General features: G+C 41.5%; 2 protein-coding genes across 2 annotated transcripts in view; both read right to left on the reverse strand.

The window, feature by feature from the left end:
- Positions 1–1,055: 1,055 nt before the first annotated feature.
- On the reverse strand, positions 1,056–9,278 carry LOC306739045 (vacuolar protein sorting-associated protein 4B-like). Its single transcript, XM_079220987.1, has 11 exons — positions 9,118–9,278; positions 7,980–8,091; positions 7,753–7,897; positions 6,730–6,788; positions 5,841–5,960; positions 5,606–5,762; positions 5,372–5,520; positions 5,203–5,284; positions 3,763–3,982; positions 2,492–2,632; positions 1,056–2,400 (listed from the first exon to the last, which is right to left on the reverse strand). The coding sequence occupies exons 1-11, from the start codon at positions 9,136–9,138 to the stop codon at positions 2,299–2,301; spliced, it is 1,308 nt and encodes a 435-aa protein (XP_079077113.1). The 5' UTR covers positions 9,139–9,278; the 3' UTR covers positions 1,056–2,298.
- Positions 9,279–9,797: 519 nt separating this feature from the next.
- ankrd29 (ankyrin repeat domain 29) overlaps positions 9,798–14,695 on the reverse strand; it is a gene marked incomplete at its 5' end in the record, with an annotated part of 7,835 nt that continues 2,937 nt past the window's right edge. The window contains 8 exons of the mRNA XM_079220847.1: positions 9,798–10,163; positions 10,261–10,359; positions 11,260–11,355; positions 11,560–11,658; positions 11,812–11,910; positions 12,226–12,324; positions 14,134–14,232; positions 14,371–14,469. Of these exons, the coding sequence (XP_079076973.1) occupies positions 10,080–10,163; positions 10,261–10,359; positions 11,260–11,355; positions 11,560–11,658; positions 11,812–11,910; positions 12,226–12,324; positions 14,134–14,232; positions 14,371–14,469 (774 nt within the window). The 3' untranslated portion in view covers positions 9,798–10,079. The remainder of the gene's footprint in view (positions 10,164–10,260; positions 10,360–11,259; positions 11,356–11,559; positions 11,659–11,811; positions 11,911–12,225; positions 12,325–14,133; positions 14,233–14,370; positions 14,470–14,695) is intronic.

Here is a 14,695-nt window from a genome sequence, read left to right on the forward strand (position 1 = left end):
GGTGCATTTATTTTGTTCTTTTTATTTAGTTTTTGTGTTCAACTCTCTGTACTGTACCTTTTTACTTTGTTTCATGTGTTACTCGTCTATTGTGAATATATGCAGTGCTTCTTTAGCACCTCGGGTTATTTGTGGTGGATGCGGACTGACACACACACACACACACACACACACACACAGAGCAGTAATCACTTACTTTTTAGCATTTTTGGGGTGGGATCTGGTTGTGGTGGATGTGCGATGATGTCACCACCACAAATAAGTCGACGCATGATGAAACACTGGATGTGCCTTGAAGTGAAACTAACTCGTACGTGCACTCTTTATGGTCATGTTTTCATTGGCAGCTGTTGAACCAGACTTTTCTTGTTTGGGTTTATGTCCGATTTCTTTCCATCGTCCATGTTAATTGTGAGCGAGTTTATTCACTTTGGAAAAAGCAACTCCTGCTCGATAGATAAACACGTTTGTTCTGCTCTTCATAGAAACTGCACATCTTTAATAATGACTCTCTCACTACGAGACGCTTAACTGTAAGATTCAATTATTTCATTGAAGCAAATGATCAGCTTTGTGCAAGCAGCGTAACAGCGTGATGTACTTTTTATATATATTTCCCCTATCAAATATACTAAGTTATGATCTACCCTGCATTTACAAACATATGATTGTTAACTAACAGATGTATTTTCAACAATTAAATATATATGTTCACAAAGGTAATAAAGACTTGTGTTGTTTCTGTGCTGTTTATTTTAACCCTGAGACGTTCGTTCACAGAACATGTCGCGTATGCATTCATCGTGCAACTCCCAGCTTAACCAGTTTGATTTATGTAACCAGCAGGTTGACCTTATGACCTCTAAAACCCCAAAAGAAACCCACTGAGCACATCGACTCAACTGAGACCAGACGCTTGAATCTGCCACACTTCTGTCTGATATCAGGCAACACGATATACACAGGATATATATAGATATATATATATAGATATAGATATATCTATATATATATATATATCTATATATATAGAAGTAATTCACATCACACAGTAATCGACTCCAAGGGTCTGAAAGTTTAAACTGTAGAAGTGCAGATGATTTACACATAGACGGCATTTACAAATGCTTAAAAAAAAAAAAGTACAATATTTTATATAATTTAGGAACTCAATAGAAACCCAGAAGGCCCATTTAAAGCTGGTGATGATCACTTTGTATACAGAGAAACAAAAATAACAAGTAAAAGGTTATTCACATGTTTAAAGAGAGTCAGTGTTCATAAATTTGACAGTATAAATACATAAAAGCCGACCCCGAAACAGAAAGTCTATATTAAGAGGCATGTAGGGTTGAAAATATGCGTTGGCCGTCTGTTATACATATTTTAGAACGGTGATGGTGGTCTTTAAAACAGAATAAAGATCATCATCATCGCTTTGGTTTGAGACACGCCAAATAAAACAGGAAACCGTACAAATGTGAAGATGTAAACGGGAGCGATAAGTTAGCGATGAATAGTGCAGTTGATTAATTGATTAGTTTGGGTGAGTCGTCAATTAAGATTCTGATCATCGATTAATCATTTTGGTCACAGGTTTGTTTTTTAAAGATGGGTTGTATGAGGAACAAGAGCAACGTGATGTTCTGTGTGGACGTATTTAAGACTCCTAAAAGAATCCATCACTTTAAGTGAACGCTATAGAACCTCTTCACCTCTTCACCTTGATGTCAGACACACCTTTCTGATGACCTGAAGCTGTTATCTCTGCACACACACCAGACTCCATTCACTAAAACACTGATTTCACCTCAGCTCTGCTGCTGAATCAATCGGTTAGCGAGTTTGTGATATTGCGTGACTTTGGTGTTTTAAAAGGTTTAGTTCAGATTCACCAAAGTCACACAATAACAAACACACAGGGATGATGCAGAAGTAGAGCAGCAGCTCCTGAGCTCTGAGGTGAAATCAGCGCTTTATGAATGGAGTCTGGTGTGTTTGAAGAGAACTTATATTACGGCTTCAGTTCCCGTCAGAAAGGTGTGTCTGACATCAAGATAAAGAGGTGAGGATATTCTAAATATAGCGTTCACTTAAACTGATAGAGATTCTTTTAGGAGTCTAAAATACGTCACACAGAACATCACTTTGCTGCAGAAGAAGCTCATACATACACGCCTCTAAACATCCAAACCTTTAATATGAGCTTACATTCCTAACTTTTTGACACGAGAGATTAATCGAATGATCAGAAACATAACTGACGGTGAAAATATCGTAAAGAGCAGAAGCGTCACATCAGCCTTCTTGACCAAAATCCTCCGTGAACTTCTTCAGCTTGTCCAAGTCCTGCTCGTTCACCGTGGGCTTGGTGCTGCTGAGCGACCGCAGCATGTCGGGCTGCAGGCGAGAGAAACAACCACACGGGTGAACAGTGAGCGGCGGTCACCGGACTCTCCTCCCCTCGCCTGAGAACAAAATGTTTTCTCACCATGGACACGACCGGCTCCAGCAGCTTCTCCCCGGGAACGTCCATCCACGTCATCTCGATGGCGTTGGGATCGCCCGGCGAACACGGGGTGAGGAGGTCCTCCACCACCACGTCGGGGTTGTTCCACGAAGACCCGCGGACCTTCACCCAGGTAAAGACGGAAAGAAACACGAGTTTGAGAACGAGGAAGCATTGAACTACTTCATTGGAATTAATAATGTCTATTTAGTGTCGCCCCACTAGTGAACTCTCGTTAGCATTCAGATAAGAACATTGACAGGTTTCACTATTTGTACTTTAAATTTAAATTATGTATACATTTGCAGTATTAAGAACTTGTAGAATGCTGTATTATTAATATGTTTTCTCCGTTTGATACACAAAAAAGAAAAGAAAAACAGTTCTGAAAAATACCACGTTAGCATTGAATTTTCCCCAAGACTAAATAATAATGATCTTAAACTAAAATATTCATTCTAAAACAACCAGGACTGAAATCTTAAGGGTTGACACTTTAAAACACAACAACAGCAATAGCGATAACTGCAGTGATTCATAAAAGATGACAATCTTGGGTTCCACTTCAACAATATTATTATAATAGAGTATTAAAACATGCTCCCCACATTCTTACAGTACACTTCCACCTGTTTGTAATCAGAAAACATGAATAAAGACGTAAATATGTGAGTTTATGTGTTGGCAATTTCATTGCTAAGGCGCCCCGCGGATCCTTTTGTTTTAATAAATAAAGCTCTCATAGTTCGTATTCAATAGGATTGAGCTGAGAGGAAATGAGCTGCACAATGTGAGAGAGAGAGGAGAGGTGAAATAAAAAAAAATGTGATGGAAAGCAGAGATAATATATCAATAACAGCCGGGCGACAGCTGCAGTGGATTCACATGGAATGTCGCCCTCTGGTGGCGGTTTGCATTCAAAGCACAGAGGGGGAATGTTCGTAGTAATTATACAGTTTCAGTGTGCATAATGCTCCATAATTTATAAATACATATACATTTATATCTATACAATCAGAGGAGTCGCCCCCTGGTGGACATTAGAGAGAATGCAGCTTTAAGACACTTCCGCCTCGGCTTCTCTTTTCACAACAAGGAGGTTGCCGCCTGGCCAGCATGCTCTTCTGACTATTCTGACCCACAATCCTCTGCTCAGTGGATATATATACGAGCAAGAGGGTCTTTTGGGATATTTCGAGGGGGTTCCAGATATCAAAGCAATCCATCCCAATAGGTGTTGAGTGTTTCTTTACCTTTTTGAAGTGCGTGGAGGACTGCACCTTCCTGACGGGCTGCATGAGGGCGTCCCTCACGATGACGCTGACGTCCGCCCCGGAGTAGCCCTCCGTCTTCTGGCCCAAGGTGACGAAGTCGGCCTCCGTCAGGCTGCTGGGGGTGGAGCCCAGATGCAGCTTGAACATGAAGGTGCGGGCGTGCGCCTCGGGCAGCGGGATGTAGATCCTCTTCTCAAACCTGGGAGAAACAAAAAAGACAAAAATCAGCCGTCACGAAGCATTCGACCTCTTCAGGGATTTATATATTTCAGTTCTGTGCCTCTGACATGGATGTTTTTTGTGTGTCTAACTTTCGACCATTATATTTTATCCCTCATTTCATTTGAATTTGTGAGCCTCTGTGTAGTTTTATTGTCTCCTGAATGAGGACACTATGCATTTTAATATTCTCACTCATTCATAGTTTGTGCACGCATTATAAAAGCGTCAACATTTTATAATCTTGTATATTTAATCTTATTTCGGTTTGTTTTTTAACATGACTACAGTTGAAAAATATCCTCTTGGCTAACTGGTGCATTTACTGAAATGTTTTTATTAATGTGCACTGTCCCCTTATCAAAGAAACCATTTAATAATGACATCCTGAACTAGTTTAAGACCATGCATTAGAGCTCTTTCCACCTAATCAAGTCGATCACAGGCTGCACTCGAAGTAGAGTCTTCTGCAGCAGAGAGGAAGATGTCTGAATTGTATGTCCAACAGAGATCAGCAGGTCACATGTTGGACAACCTGAGTATAACAGAACTAAAATGTTGTATTTCTGCAGGTATTCGGTCATAAACCAGCGCTACAAAACACACTGACGACTACATTAGAATACATTCATCAACATCTGAAAAGGAAGCGCGGGAATCAAGTTGGGCGGACGTCTGAGGCGATCCCCGCCCCGCGGCCGACCAACCCGTCAGACCTGCCGGACCAAAACGCCACCGGGGAGGAGAGCTAAGCTAACGCGGCTACGACATGAGGCTACTCCACTTCCCAGCATGCTCCTGGCTGTGAATAAGATGGATGAAAGCAGCGGGAGGTCGGTGACTGTTGGGCCCTGGATCAGGACTCTGTGATGACATCATGATGTTGGTGCTCAAACAGAGCAATGTTTTTAATGTGATGTCGGCCATGTTATATATATATATATATATATATATATATATATATATATATATATATATATATATATTTTGCTGCTGTTTACATTCCTTATTATGCAAACAAATAAATAAATGCCCTCCGGGAATGCACTCCTGAATTTATTTGTGTCATAATGACAATAAAAGATCCTTCAATCATGAAATAGGACCAAGCAAAGCACATGACTTTCACCAAAAAGAGGTGAAATTCATCACTTTTAGCACTGATTATAAGAGAGAATATTAATCGCAGGTGAAACGAACCTTCTCCGGATCGCAGAGTCCAACGTCCACGGGATGTTTGTGGCTCCGAGCACCAGGACGCCCTCGTTGTTATTCCCAACGCCTGCAAAAGGGGGAGGAGTTCAAATCTTTCTTTTTCCACGTCATGAAACAGAAGATCTGCCACCCGGGCGCGTCGCTGCTCGCTCACCTTGCATCTGGACGAGGAACTCCGTCTTGATTCTGCGCGCCGCCTCGCTCTCGTTCTCGCTCCTGGAGCCGCAGAGGGAGTCGATCTCGTCGATGAAGATGATGGAGGGCCGGTGCTCCCGGGCCAGAGTGAAGAGGCTCTTCACCAACCTGGAGAGCGAGAGGGAACGGCGTCAGCTCATCGTATTCAAACAGTATTTAAAAAATGAAGAACCACCGGGGGGCGGGGCCTCACTTTTCACTCTCGCCCAACCACTTGGACACGAGGTCGGAGGAGGAGATGGAGAAGAAGGTGGAGTTTCCGGCCTCCGTGGCCACCGCCTTCGCCAGGTAGGACTTCCCGGTCCCCGGAGGGCCAAACAGCAGGATCCCCCTCCAGGGGGTTCGCTTCCCTGCACAAATATATACCGCGTTATTGAACACACCTCATTTTTCAGGAGGTTTTAAAGCCGGCTGGTTGTTTTCGGTACCTTTGAACAGATGAGGGAATTTGATGGGCAGGATCACGGCTTCTTTTAAGGCTTCTTTGGCGCCCTCCAGTCCAGCGACGTCGTCCCACTTGATGTTGGGCTTTTCCATGACGATAGCGCCTGCAAGAGGGACGGGTTTAAATAAAGCAGATCAGTCATATTCAGAAGAGACGAGATACGTTGGAGCCAAGTCTAAAAAAACGGGACGTTACTAGTTTTTCTGCGCCCATTCGGCCCGAGGAAGATGGAATATCTCCCTTGATCTCTTTGGGTTTATCTGCAGTCTCACGGGATACAAAATATCCGGGATCAACGCACTTATTTTAACCCCCAAAGCCTTTTCTAGTCTTCCAACCACTCAAAGCGCTGAGCACCACATTTGTACACATACAAGGATCTCACACTCTCACACCGAGGGAGACATTTGGGGTTCAGTATTTCTTTCCCAAGGACACTTCTCATGCTGGACTGGGATTGAACCGCCGCTCATCCAATTGGAGGACGACTCACAGCCGTCTCTTCGCGTTTCGGTGCCTGAACTTAACCGAACCGAGGGGGCGTGGCATGTCAGACCGACTGATAATCAAACTAGTTAACGCCTTAACGAGTTCCTGCTCGGCTAAAGAACGGAGCTAACAGCTAACGATCATGGAGGTTGCATTGAGTGTTGGACTCTACTGTAAAATATGACTTTATTGTGATGTGTTCACATGTTATCCTGCAAAAATCAAATCAAGTTTTTGGGGAAGAGACCTGAGATCTCAAAGAAACAAATGCAAACAGTAATAAAGTGAAGTTGAAGAGCACGGGATCATTTGTGTGTGTTTTTAAGTCATGTCCCTAGTTTCGGGATCGACTCCTAAATGTCTGGTTTCATGACGTCGTTCACCTGAGAGTTGATTTTCAAACTTCTTCTTCTCTGCGTCGTCTCCATCCCCGCTTTCATCCCTGGAGTCAAACAACACTTTATTTATTAAACAAGTATTTGTTGCAGTGACGCTTGATTTTAGTTTCCTAATAACTTCTTAGAATAAAACTGATATGAAACTGCGAATTCTTAACTAATAAATAATTGGGTATCATTTATAGGTGTTCATTTGGTGCACTTTAAATTAAACAATTAAAACCATAAACCGTAACATGACAAAATGCCACGTTTGTCCACAGTGAGGCAAACATTTTAATAAAGGATCGCTAAGATCTGTTATTTCAGTCCTTAGGATTCTTTTGGAATAAAATACATTCATTTAAACTTAAAGGTACCCTGTGGAGTTTTTGACCACTAGTAGCCACGTTTTTATAAGTGGGTTCTTGTTTTGTTAGTCTTGTTTTCACAACTCAATACACACTTCTGCTAACGGTTTCACATTATTCCACTGAAATACTAGTTAGGAGGTAATGTGTAGAGAAATGCAGCAAAGTGGCAGCAAAGATGCTGGAAAATAAGACTGTTAGGAAGTAAACAAGAACGTAAACAATGCAGGTTTCAAAATGTCCAGAAAATTGTTTTTTGCAAATGTTTCATGAGGAAGGAAATTAATTAAACCTCAAAGACACAGAAACAATTACAAAGATTGAAGGTCAAGTGCTTCTCTTTTTTCTTCCTAAATTGTTGCACGTGTAAAAATAAATACAATCTTTTGCTAACGTCATTAATTGAGAATCCCCGTTTATGATGTGACATGACATTGATGACACTGTGCCCACATAATCAATTCAGTTTGGTCTTTTATTGCGAATTTTCACAACGCAAACGTAAACTTTATGTGTTTAAAAAAAGAAAAAACAGACGAGACTCAAACACCTAGCCCACAACTTTGCCTCCATTTAGCCTGTAATAAAATAAATCCGTTATATAAATCCCCCCGTGAGAATGAATTTAAACAAGACCCGCGGGGTAACGCCGCCTCACCCTTTGTCGTCGGACTCCTTGACGGGTTTGGCCGGAGGAGCGTTCTCCTTCTTCTTCAGGTACTCCTTCAGCTGCTCGGCCCGGTCCAGGTAGTCCAGGCACTTGGCTCGGATGCTCTGCGCCGCTCGCTCGCCCTGGGCCTCGTCTGCAACACAGGAAGTCAAGTCAGGCGACACGGAGAACCACGCAGGTGCGGGAAGGAATCAGGCGGCGATCCGGCTCCTCACACTTGACCACATGGAGGAAGTACTGGACGGCGTTCTGGTAACACCGCAGCGCCTCTTCGTAGTTCTTGGCTTTGTCCTCCGCTGCAGCTTTGCTGGCGAGATCGATCGCTTTCTGCAAACAGGCAACGAGAAAACACCTTTAAAACGTTGACATGTGTTTATTAACGGAAAATAATCACTTCACACATGCGTTGCAGTTAAAGGCCGATAGAAAAACCTTGCAAAGTTTGCATTATTTAGTAATAAGGCTGTTATAAATGTTGTAAATACATCAATAAAACTCTCTCGTGTGTTGGACTCTACTGTAAATCATGACTTTATTATGATGCGTTCAAATGTTATCCGGCAAAAATCTGTTTAGTTTTATTAACTATAATAAAGCCATTAGTTGCAACATATACAGTTTTATTATGGGAAAGTACTGAAAGGACAGTGTCTAATTAATTAAATTAATTAAGATAAAATGACCAAGTACAAATGACTAATTCTATTAAAATCCTGTTTAAGAAAAGGTAGAGAAGTATTATTAGCAACATGTATTTAAAGTATAAAAAGACTAAAAATATGAGTATATTATAGTATATTAGATAGTTCACATTGTTGTAGCTGTTTTTTAACTAACTTTATATACAGTTAGTATATATAGTTTAATCCAGTGAGATAAATAATGGAAGAATAAAGAAAGAACAAGTTTTGCTGCAGAAATTTGTATGAACTTTTTGGGCTTGTAGTAAAGTATTGTTTGATTTGAGTGTCAAACTTTATTTAAAATAAAGTTTTAAGTTTAAAAAGGAAAGACATCTGAACCGTAACAATGGAAATAAACTTCTTCATACATGTTTTCATCCTCTGTGAAGTGATGGAAAGGGGATGTTTTTTCCCAACCTGGCAACCCAAACGTTATCACCCACTTGCAGCTGATCCACAAAACACTTTTAAATTATTAATTAAATGACAATACAGACATTCATTATTACTTATCACACCTGGCACAGAGGTAGTTCCTCTTCATGTTTAAATACACGTAGTTTACACGTTGAATCGTGATTATTTGAGTTTTATCCGGAGCTCCTCTAAAAGCAGTTTGACGCCTCTTCATGTCCGTGTTTTGTAAGCAGGTAAAAAGTTAGTCACTCACCTGTAAATTACCTCCAGCCATTTAGCTTCTGGTCCGTCGGTCGAACTTTCGCTTGAGATAAAACTGTAGACCCGTTTCTGTGTTGTTGTTGTTGTTGTTGTTGTTGTTATCTGCTATGTACGTTTCATTATTAAAAAAACAGCAACTTCAAAACGCAAAACAAACCCGTCTCTCTTCTTCCGCATTGACAAAAAAAAGAAAGACGACAATCACTTCCGCGGTGGTCACGTGACAATGTTGTCGTCGTCAAACTGCTGCTGAAAGATCAGTAAAGTCTCACATTTATAATCAAATACAATCTTTAAACTTTTATATCTGGACGTGAATATTTAGAGTTGATTATTATTTACTTATGGAATAAAAAATAAAATGAATTCAAGAACAATAAAAGTGAGTCATAGGTTTACATCTGACAATACTGACCTCTAGTGAATATAAGTCATTATAACTTAATCATATTTCAACTAAAATATATATATATATATATATAAATATATATATATATATATATGATTATAATTATTATACTGATCAGGACGGCTGCGACTTTTCAAAATAAAAGCCCTAATCCTCACACGTTAAATACAAATGCACGATGCCACTAACGGATTGAATAACAAATGTACACTTTATTATATCTAATAATAATAATAAAAAAAGCAAATAAAAAGTGTGCAAAATATCTAGAAATCTTACAACAGAAAAATAAATGCATATACTGTCCAACGACAGAGTAAAGGAGATGATGCACATGGCAGACAAATGCATTTTGGTTGCACATATGTGTCGCTCCAGACTAAGTCCAGGTTTATTCAGCATATGACGGCTTCATTTCAGTCGCAATCAAAAGCAAGCACCATATATAGTACATAGATTGACACTGTATTGTTGTTTTACACCCCTCATCATCATCATCATCAGTGTGGAAGAGGCAGGCATGAAGGACGGACTCTGGTTGGTCATCAACTGTCTCCGTTTCGGATTTTTGGATGCAACACCTTCAGGATGCGATCGCTCTTTGTGAGATCTGCAGGGAGTTCATTATTCTGCAGAAGAAGAAGAACAAATAGAAATAAACACACGCAATAAACATTTTCACAAGATTGAAGTTGTCCTCTCGTCTCTTAAATCCCGGCGCCTCACATTGTTGGGTACTGCCGGGTCGGCGTTGGCTCTGAGCAGCAGAAGGACCGTTTGGAGGTTTCCGCCCATAACAGCAGCGTGAAGGGCAGTGGAGCCGTTCTGCAGACGACAAATAAAGATGAACAAACAGAAACCTGCTCTTTATCCATATTAAAGGAATAGTTTGACATTTGGGGAAATACGCTTTGCAGGATCAGGGACAATGAGCCCCAACAGGCCTCCTACACAGAAGCAAGACCTTATAGATGTGGTTGTTTCGGTTGTTTCATATCTTAGCTTTGGTCTCTTTGTGGTGTTTTTGTGTCTCTTTGTCGTTGTTTTATGTTTCTTTGTGGTCACGTTGAGTCTCTTCCTGGTTGGTACGCGTCTCTTTTGAGTGACATTTTCTCGGTGAAGGCCGGGTTATAGAAATAAAACCCATTTAGTTCATTTTCACGTAGCTGCGACCACGTTTATCTAAACAAATCCTCGTCTAAACAAATCCTCCTCTCAGAGTCGCAGGAGTCAGGTCACGAGAGTAAGGAGGATGGTATTAAATCTGATATTGACGACACTTTTTTCTTGTCAAATGTCACACAGGTTTAATAAACAATGGAGGGTTCCTCACCAAACAGCATCACTAATGCGTGGTCCTTTTTTGCCAGGAGTTAGATGAAAAGACTGAATGTACTCTCATGTGAGCTTAGCTTAGCATAAAGACCACTAGCCTCGAAGCAACATGGTATAATTCATGCATTTTAATCGGGACAAAACAACAACAACAACATAAGTGTAAACACTTTAAAAGCCAGCCAGACAGAGCCAGGCTAGCTGTTTCCCCCTGTTTCCAGTCTTTATGCTAAGCTAAGCTAACTGGCTGCCGGCTGGAAGGACGTGACATAACTCTTGAGGTTTGAGGTTTCACCGTACAGACAGGAGAGCCGTCTCCATCTTCTCATTAAACTCTCGGCAAGAAAGCGAGTGCGTCTGTTTTTAAAAAATGGCGGCGGCATCGTCTACCTTGAGAATTCCAATGGAAGGAGAAAACTTGAGCAGCTCCTCGATGACGCTGTTGTGTCCCTTAAAAGCAGCTTTGAATAACGCTGTTGATCCGTCCTGGAAAGACAACAGAGAAAACCTCAAATTACCTCACAAAACGAGCTCCACTCAACCTCCTCTTACTCACTTGCTCTGAGGCTTTCAACTAATAACACATGGTCCTCATCAGCAGATTGGAATGGTACAGGGGGGACGAAACAACTCATTAATCCCTTTATGTACACTTTTATGTGCTTTGTTGACTCTAAAAGAACGACATACTTGTCTGTCAGCGTCCCGATCTGCACCCCGTAAGAGCAGCACCCTCACCGCCTCATTGTGACCCATCTGGGCTGCCATCCACAGCGCGGCGGTGCCGTCCTGCAGGACCCACGGGTGCAGAGGCAAAGGGCGAAAGAGGGCCGGGGGGAAACGGAAGAGGGATATTAGAGTGGATGCAGGCATGAGAGCGGGCGAGAAAGAGGTGCTACAAGCTCTTTAAATATAAAAATGCTGAAGCTGCGAGGGCATTACCTCCCTCGATTGGTTAACCTTCGCACCAGATGACAGTAGCTGACGGATCACAGTCACATGACCCTCCTGAGCGGCGAGAAACAGAGGGGTGGCGCCGTCCTGAAACATAGAAGACTCTTCTGACACGCTTTCCACTTATATTGCCGTCAGAAAAGCTTCCTAGTATCATACAATAAAGTATTCACAACACATGACTACTATTTTATAAATACATGCATGTGCAGTCAGGTTGTTTTCACCTGCCAAAGGACAGACACTTATCCTGCCAAATGTCAGTCGTGTCTGACTCAGCAGTTCGCAAAAACCTGAGCGGCTGGATTCCAGCTGCCGGGGACATTGTGTGCGACTAAGCACGATGTTGGTGACAGACTGAGAGGAGACGGGTGCAAAAGAGAGGCTGAGGAGGAGGCTCACGTTCAGCTGGTCGTGAACATTGGCTCCATTCTTCAGCAGGGTCTCCACCACCTCGGAGTGTCCGTACTGAGAGGCAGCGGTGAGCGCTGTGCCACCGTCCTGCCGCAAGAAACCACAAGAAAAAACAAGCTGGCAGTGAGAAAAACATTACAGGTCATTGCTGTGTGTCGCGTACTGCAGAGAGAACATGTCTGAAGTCTCCAGAGGGGTTTTCTTATCCCAACACGAAGCCCTCTGGGTCACAGAGGAGCAGAAGTGTCAGCCGAGACACAAAAGGACTACAAAGATATGTAAAGGACTACAAATTGGGGCAAAACTATCACAGACAAGAAATAGCTGACAAAAAACGACCAAAACAAATACATAGTGACCTGAAACAACTACAAAGAGACAGAAAACAACTATAAAGAGATGCAAAACAACTATAAAGAGATGCAAAACAACTATAAGGAAATGCAAAGCGACAACAAAAAGGGGTAAAATGAACACGGACAAAAAAGATTATGAAGACACAGAAACGCACTATGATTATGAAAAGGAGCAAGACGCTGCAAAGAGACACAAAACAACTACAAAAGGGGCAAAATAAGCACAGACAAAGAATAATTAGCCTACAAAATAAACAAAGCAGTTACAAAGTAACACAAAACAACAATCAGAAACAAAATAACCACAAAAAAAGAAACAAAACCACTGCAAAGAGACATTAACAACAAGAAATAGATGCAAAGCAGCTGCAAAGGGACAAAGACTCAACAAAGAGACACAAAACAACTACAAAGAGACAAAAAAGCATAACAAACAGACACAAAACAACGACAAAGAGACAAAAAAGGACAACAAATAGACACAAAACAACTACAAAGAGACAAAAAGGACAACAAACAGACACAAAACAACTACAAAGAGACAAAAAAGGACAACAAACAGATACAAAACAACTACAAAGAGACAAAAAAGGACAACAAACAGACACAAAACAACTACAAAGAGACAAAAAAGGACAACAGACAGACACAAAACGACTACAAAGAGACAACAAAGGACAACAAACAGACACAAAACGACTACAAAGAGACAAAAAGGACAACAGACACAAAACAACTACAAAGAGACAAAAAAGGACAACAAACAGATACAAAACAACTACAAAGAGACAAAAAAGGACAACAAACAGACACAAAACAACTACAAAGAGACAAAAAAGGACAACAAACAGATACAAAACAACTACAAAGAGACAAAAAAGGACAACAAACAGATACAAAACAACTACAAAGAGACAAAAAAGGACAATAAACAGACACAAAACAACTACAAAGAGACAAAAAAGGACAACAGACAGACACAAAACGACTACAAAGAGACAACAAAGGACAACAGACAGACACAAAACGACTACAAAGAGACAAAAAAGGACAACAGACAGACACAAAACGACTACAAAGAGACAACAAAGGACAACAAACAGACACAAAACGACTACAAAGAGACAACAAAGGACAACAAAGAGACAACAAAGAACAACAGACAGACACAAAACGACTACAAAGAGACAAAAAGGGACAACAAACACTAAACAACTACAAGGAGACAAAAAAAGACTACAAAAGGAGCAAAACTACAAAGATGTGCCAAACGACTACAAAAGGGGCAAAACAACCACAGACCAAACAAAGCCAACAAAGAGACATAAAATGACCCCTTAGAGACCGAAACCACATCAAAAACAGGCCAGAACACTGTAAAGTCGTGTGCATGAGGCGGCGGGCCCTTCCACATGTCTGCAGGGGCCTCATCGTCTCATGGCCCGCCCACGCTTAGCAGTCTGAGTCACGTCTGAGATGACGGCATCGCACCGGTCTGCGTCACACCCAGAATTATAAAGCCGGTGAAACGCGTTCATACCTTGGTCTGGAATTCAGTGGAGGCCCCGAACTCAAAGAGGAGCTTCACCACGTCGTTGTGTCCCTGCTGCGAGGCGAAGAACAGGGCGGTGGAACCCGTCTGCAAAGAGATGCGGCTGTTTGCATTTCACTTGTACTCTGTTTGCATGTATTTTAAAACATATTCAATTAAATAGCTCATTAGTCTCCAGAAGCAGTCAGCTAATTTACTTTAACTTAAAACAATTCTGGATCCTACCTCTCTTTGGTAGTTGATGTCGGCTCCCTGCATGATGAGTTCTTTGGCGCACTCATAATGGCCGCTGTAGGACGCCACCATCAGCGCCGTCGTTCCATACTGGAAAGAAACATGGCGACGATGAGTGAGCGGAAGAACAAATCTATTTCACGAGACAGCTGATGAGAAGAGAGACGATGGAGATGAAGACTGAAGAGTTGCAAACTGTCAAACTTGCAGAAACAACCGACGGCGTATATTTCTTTCTGCGAGTTAGACAAAGCCAGGAGTTTGTTTTCAACTACAAACAAGCAATCTTTCATGTGTTTTATTGCAAATGAATGGA

Source organism: Taurulus bubalis, assembly GCF_910589615.1.
Source record: "Taurulus bubalis genome assembly, chromosome: 7".
Taxonomy (NCBI): domain Eukaryota; kingdom Metazoa; phylum Chordata; class Actinopteri; order Perciformes; family Cottidae; genus Taurulus; species Taurulus bubalis.

Coding starts and splice junctions, on each gene's coding strand:
- LOC306739045 (XM_079220987.1), bottom strand. CDS start 9,138: ATGGCTGGAGGTAATTTACAG. Junction 5,763..5,840: donor ATTCCCTCATCTGTTCAAAG/GTACCGAAAACA, acceptor ATATTTGTGCAG/GGAAGCGAACCCCCTGGAGG. Junction 3,983..5,202: donor GACTCTGCGATCCGGAGAAG/GTTCGTTTCACC, acceptor TGTTTCTCCCAG/GTTTGAGAAGAGGATCTACA.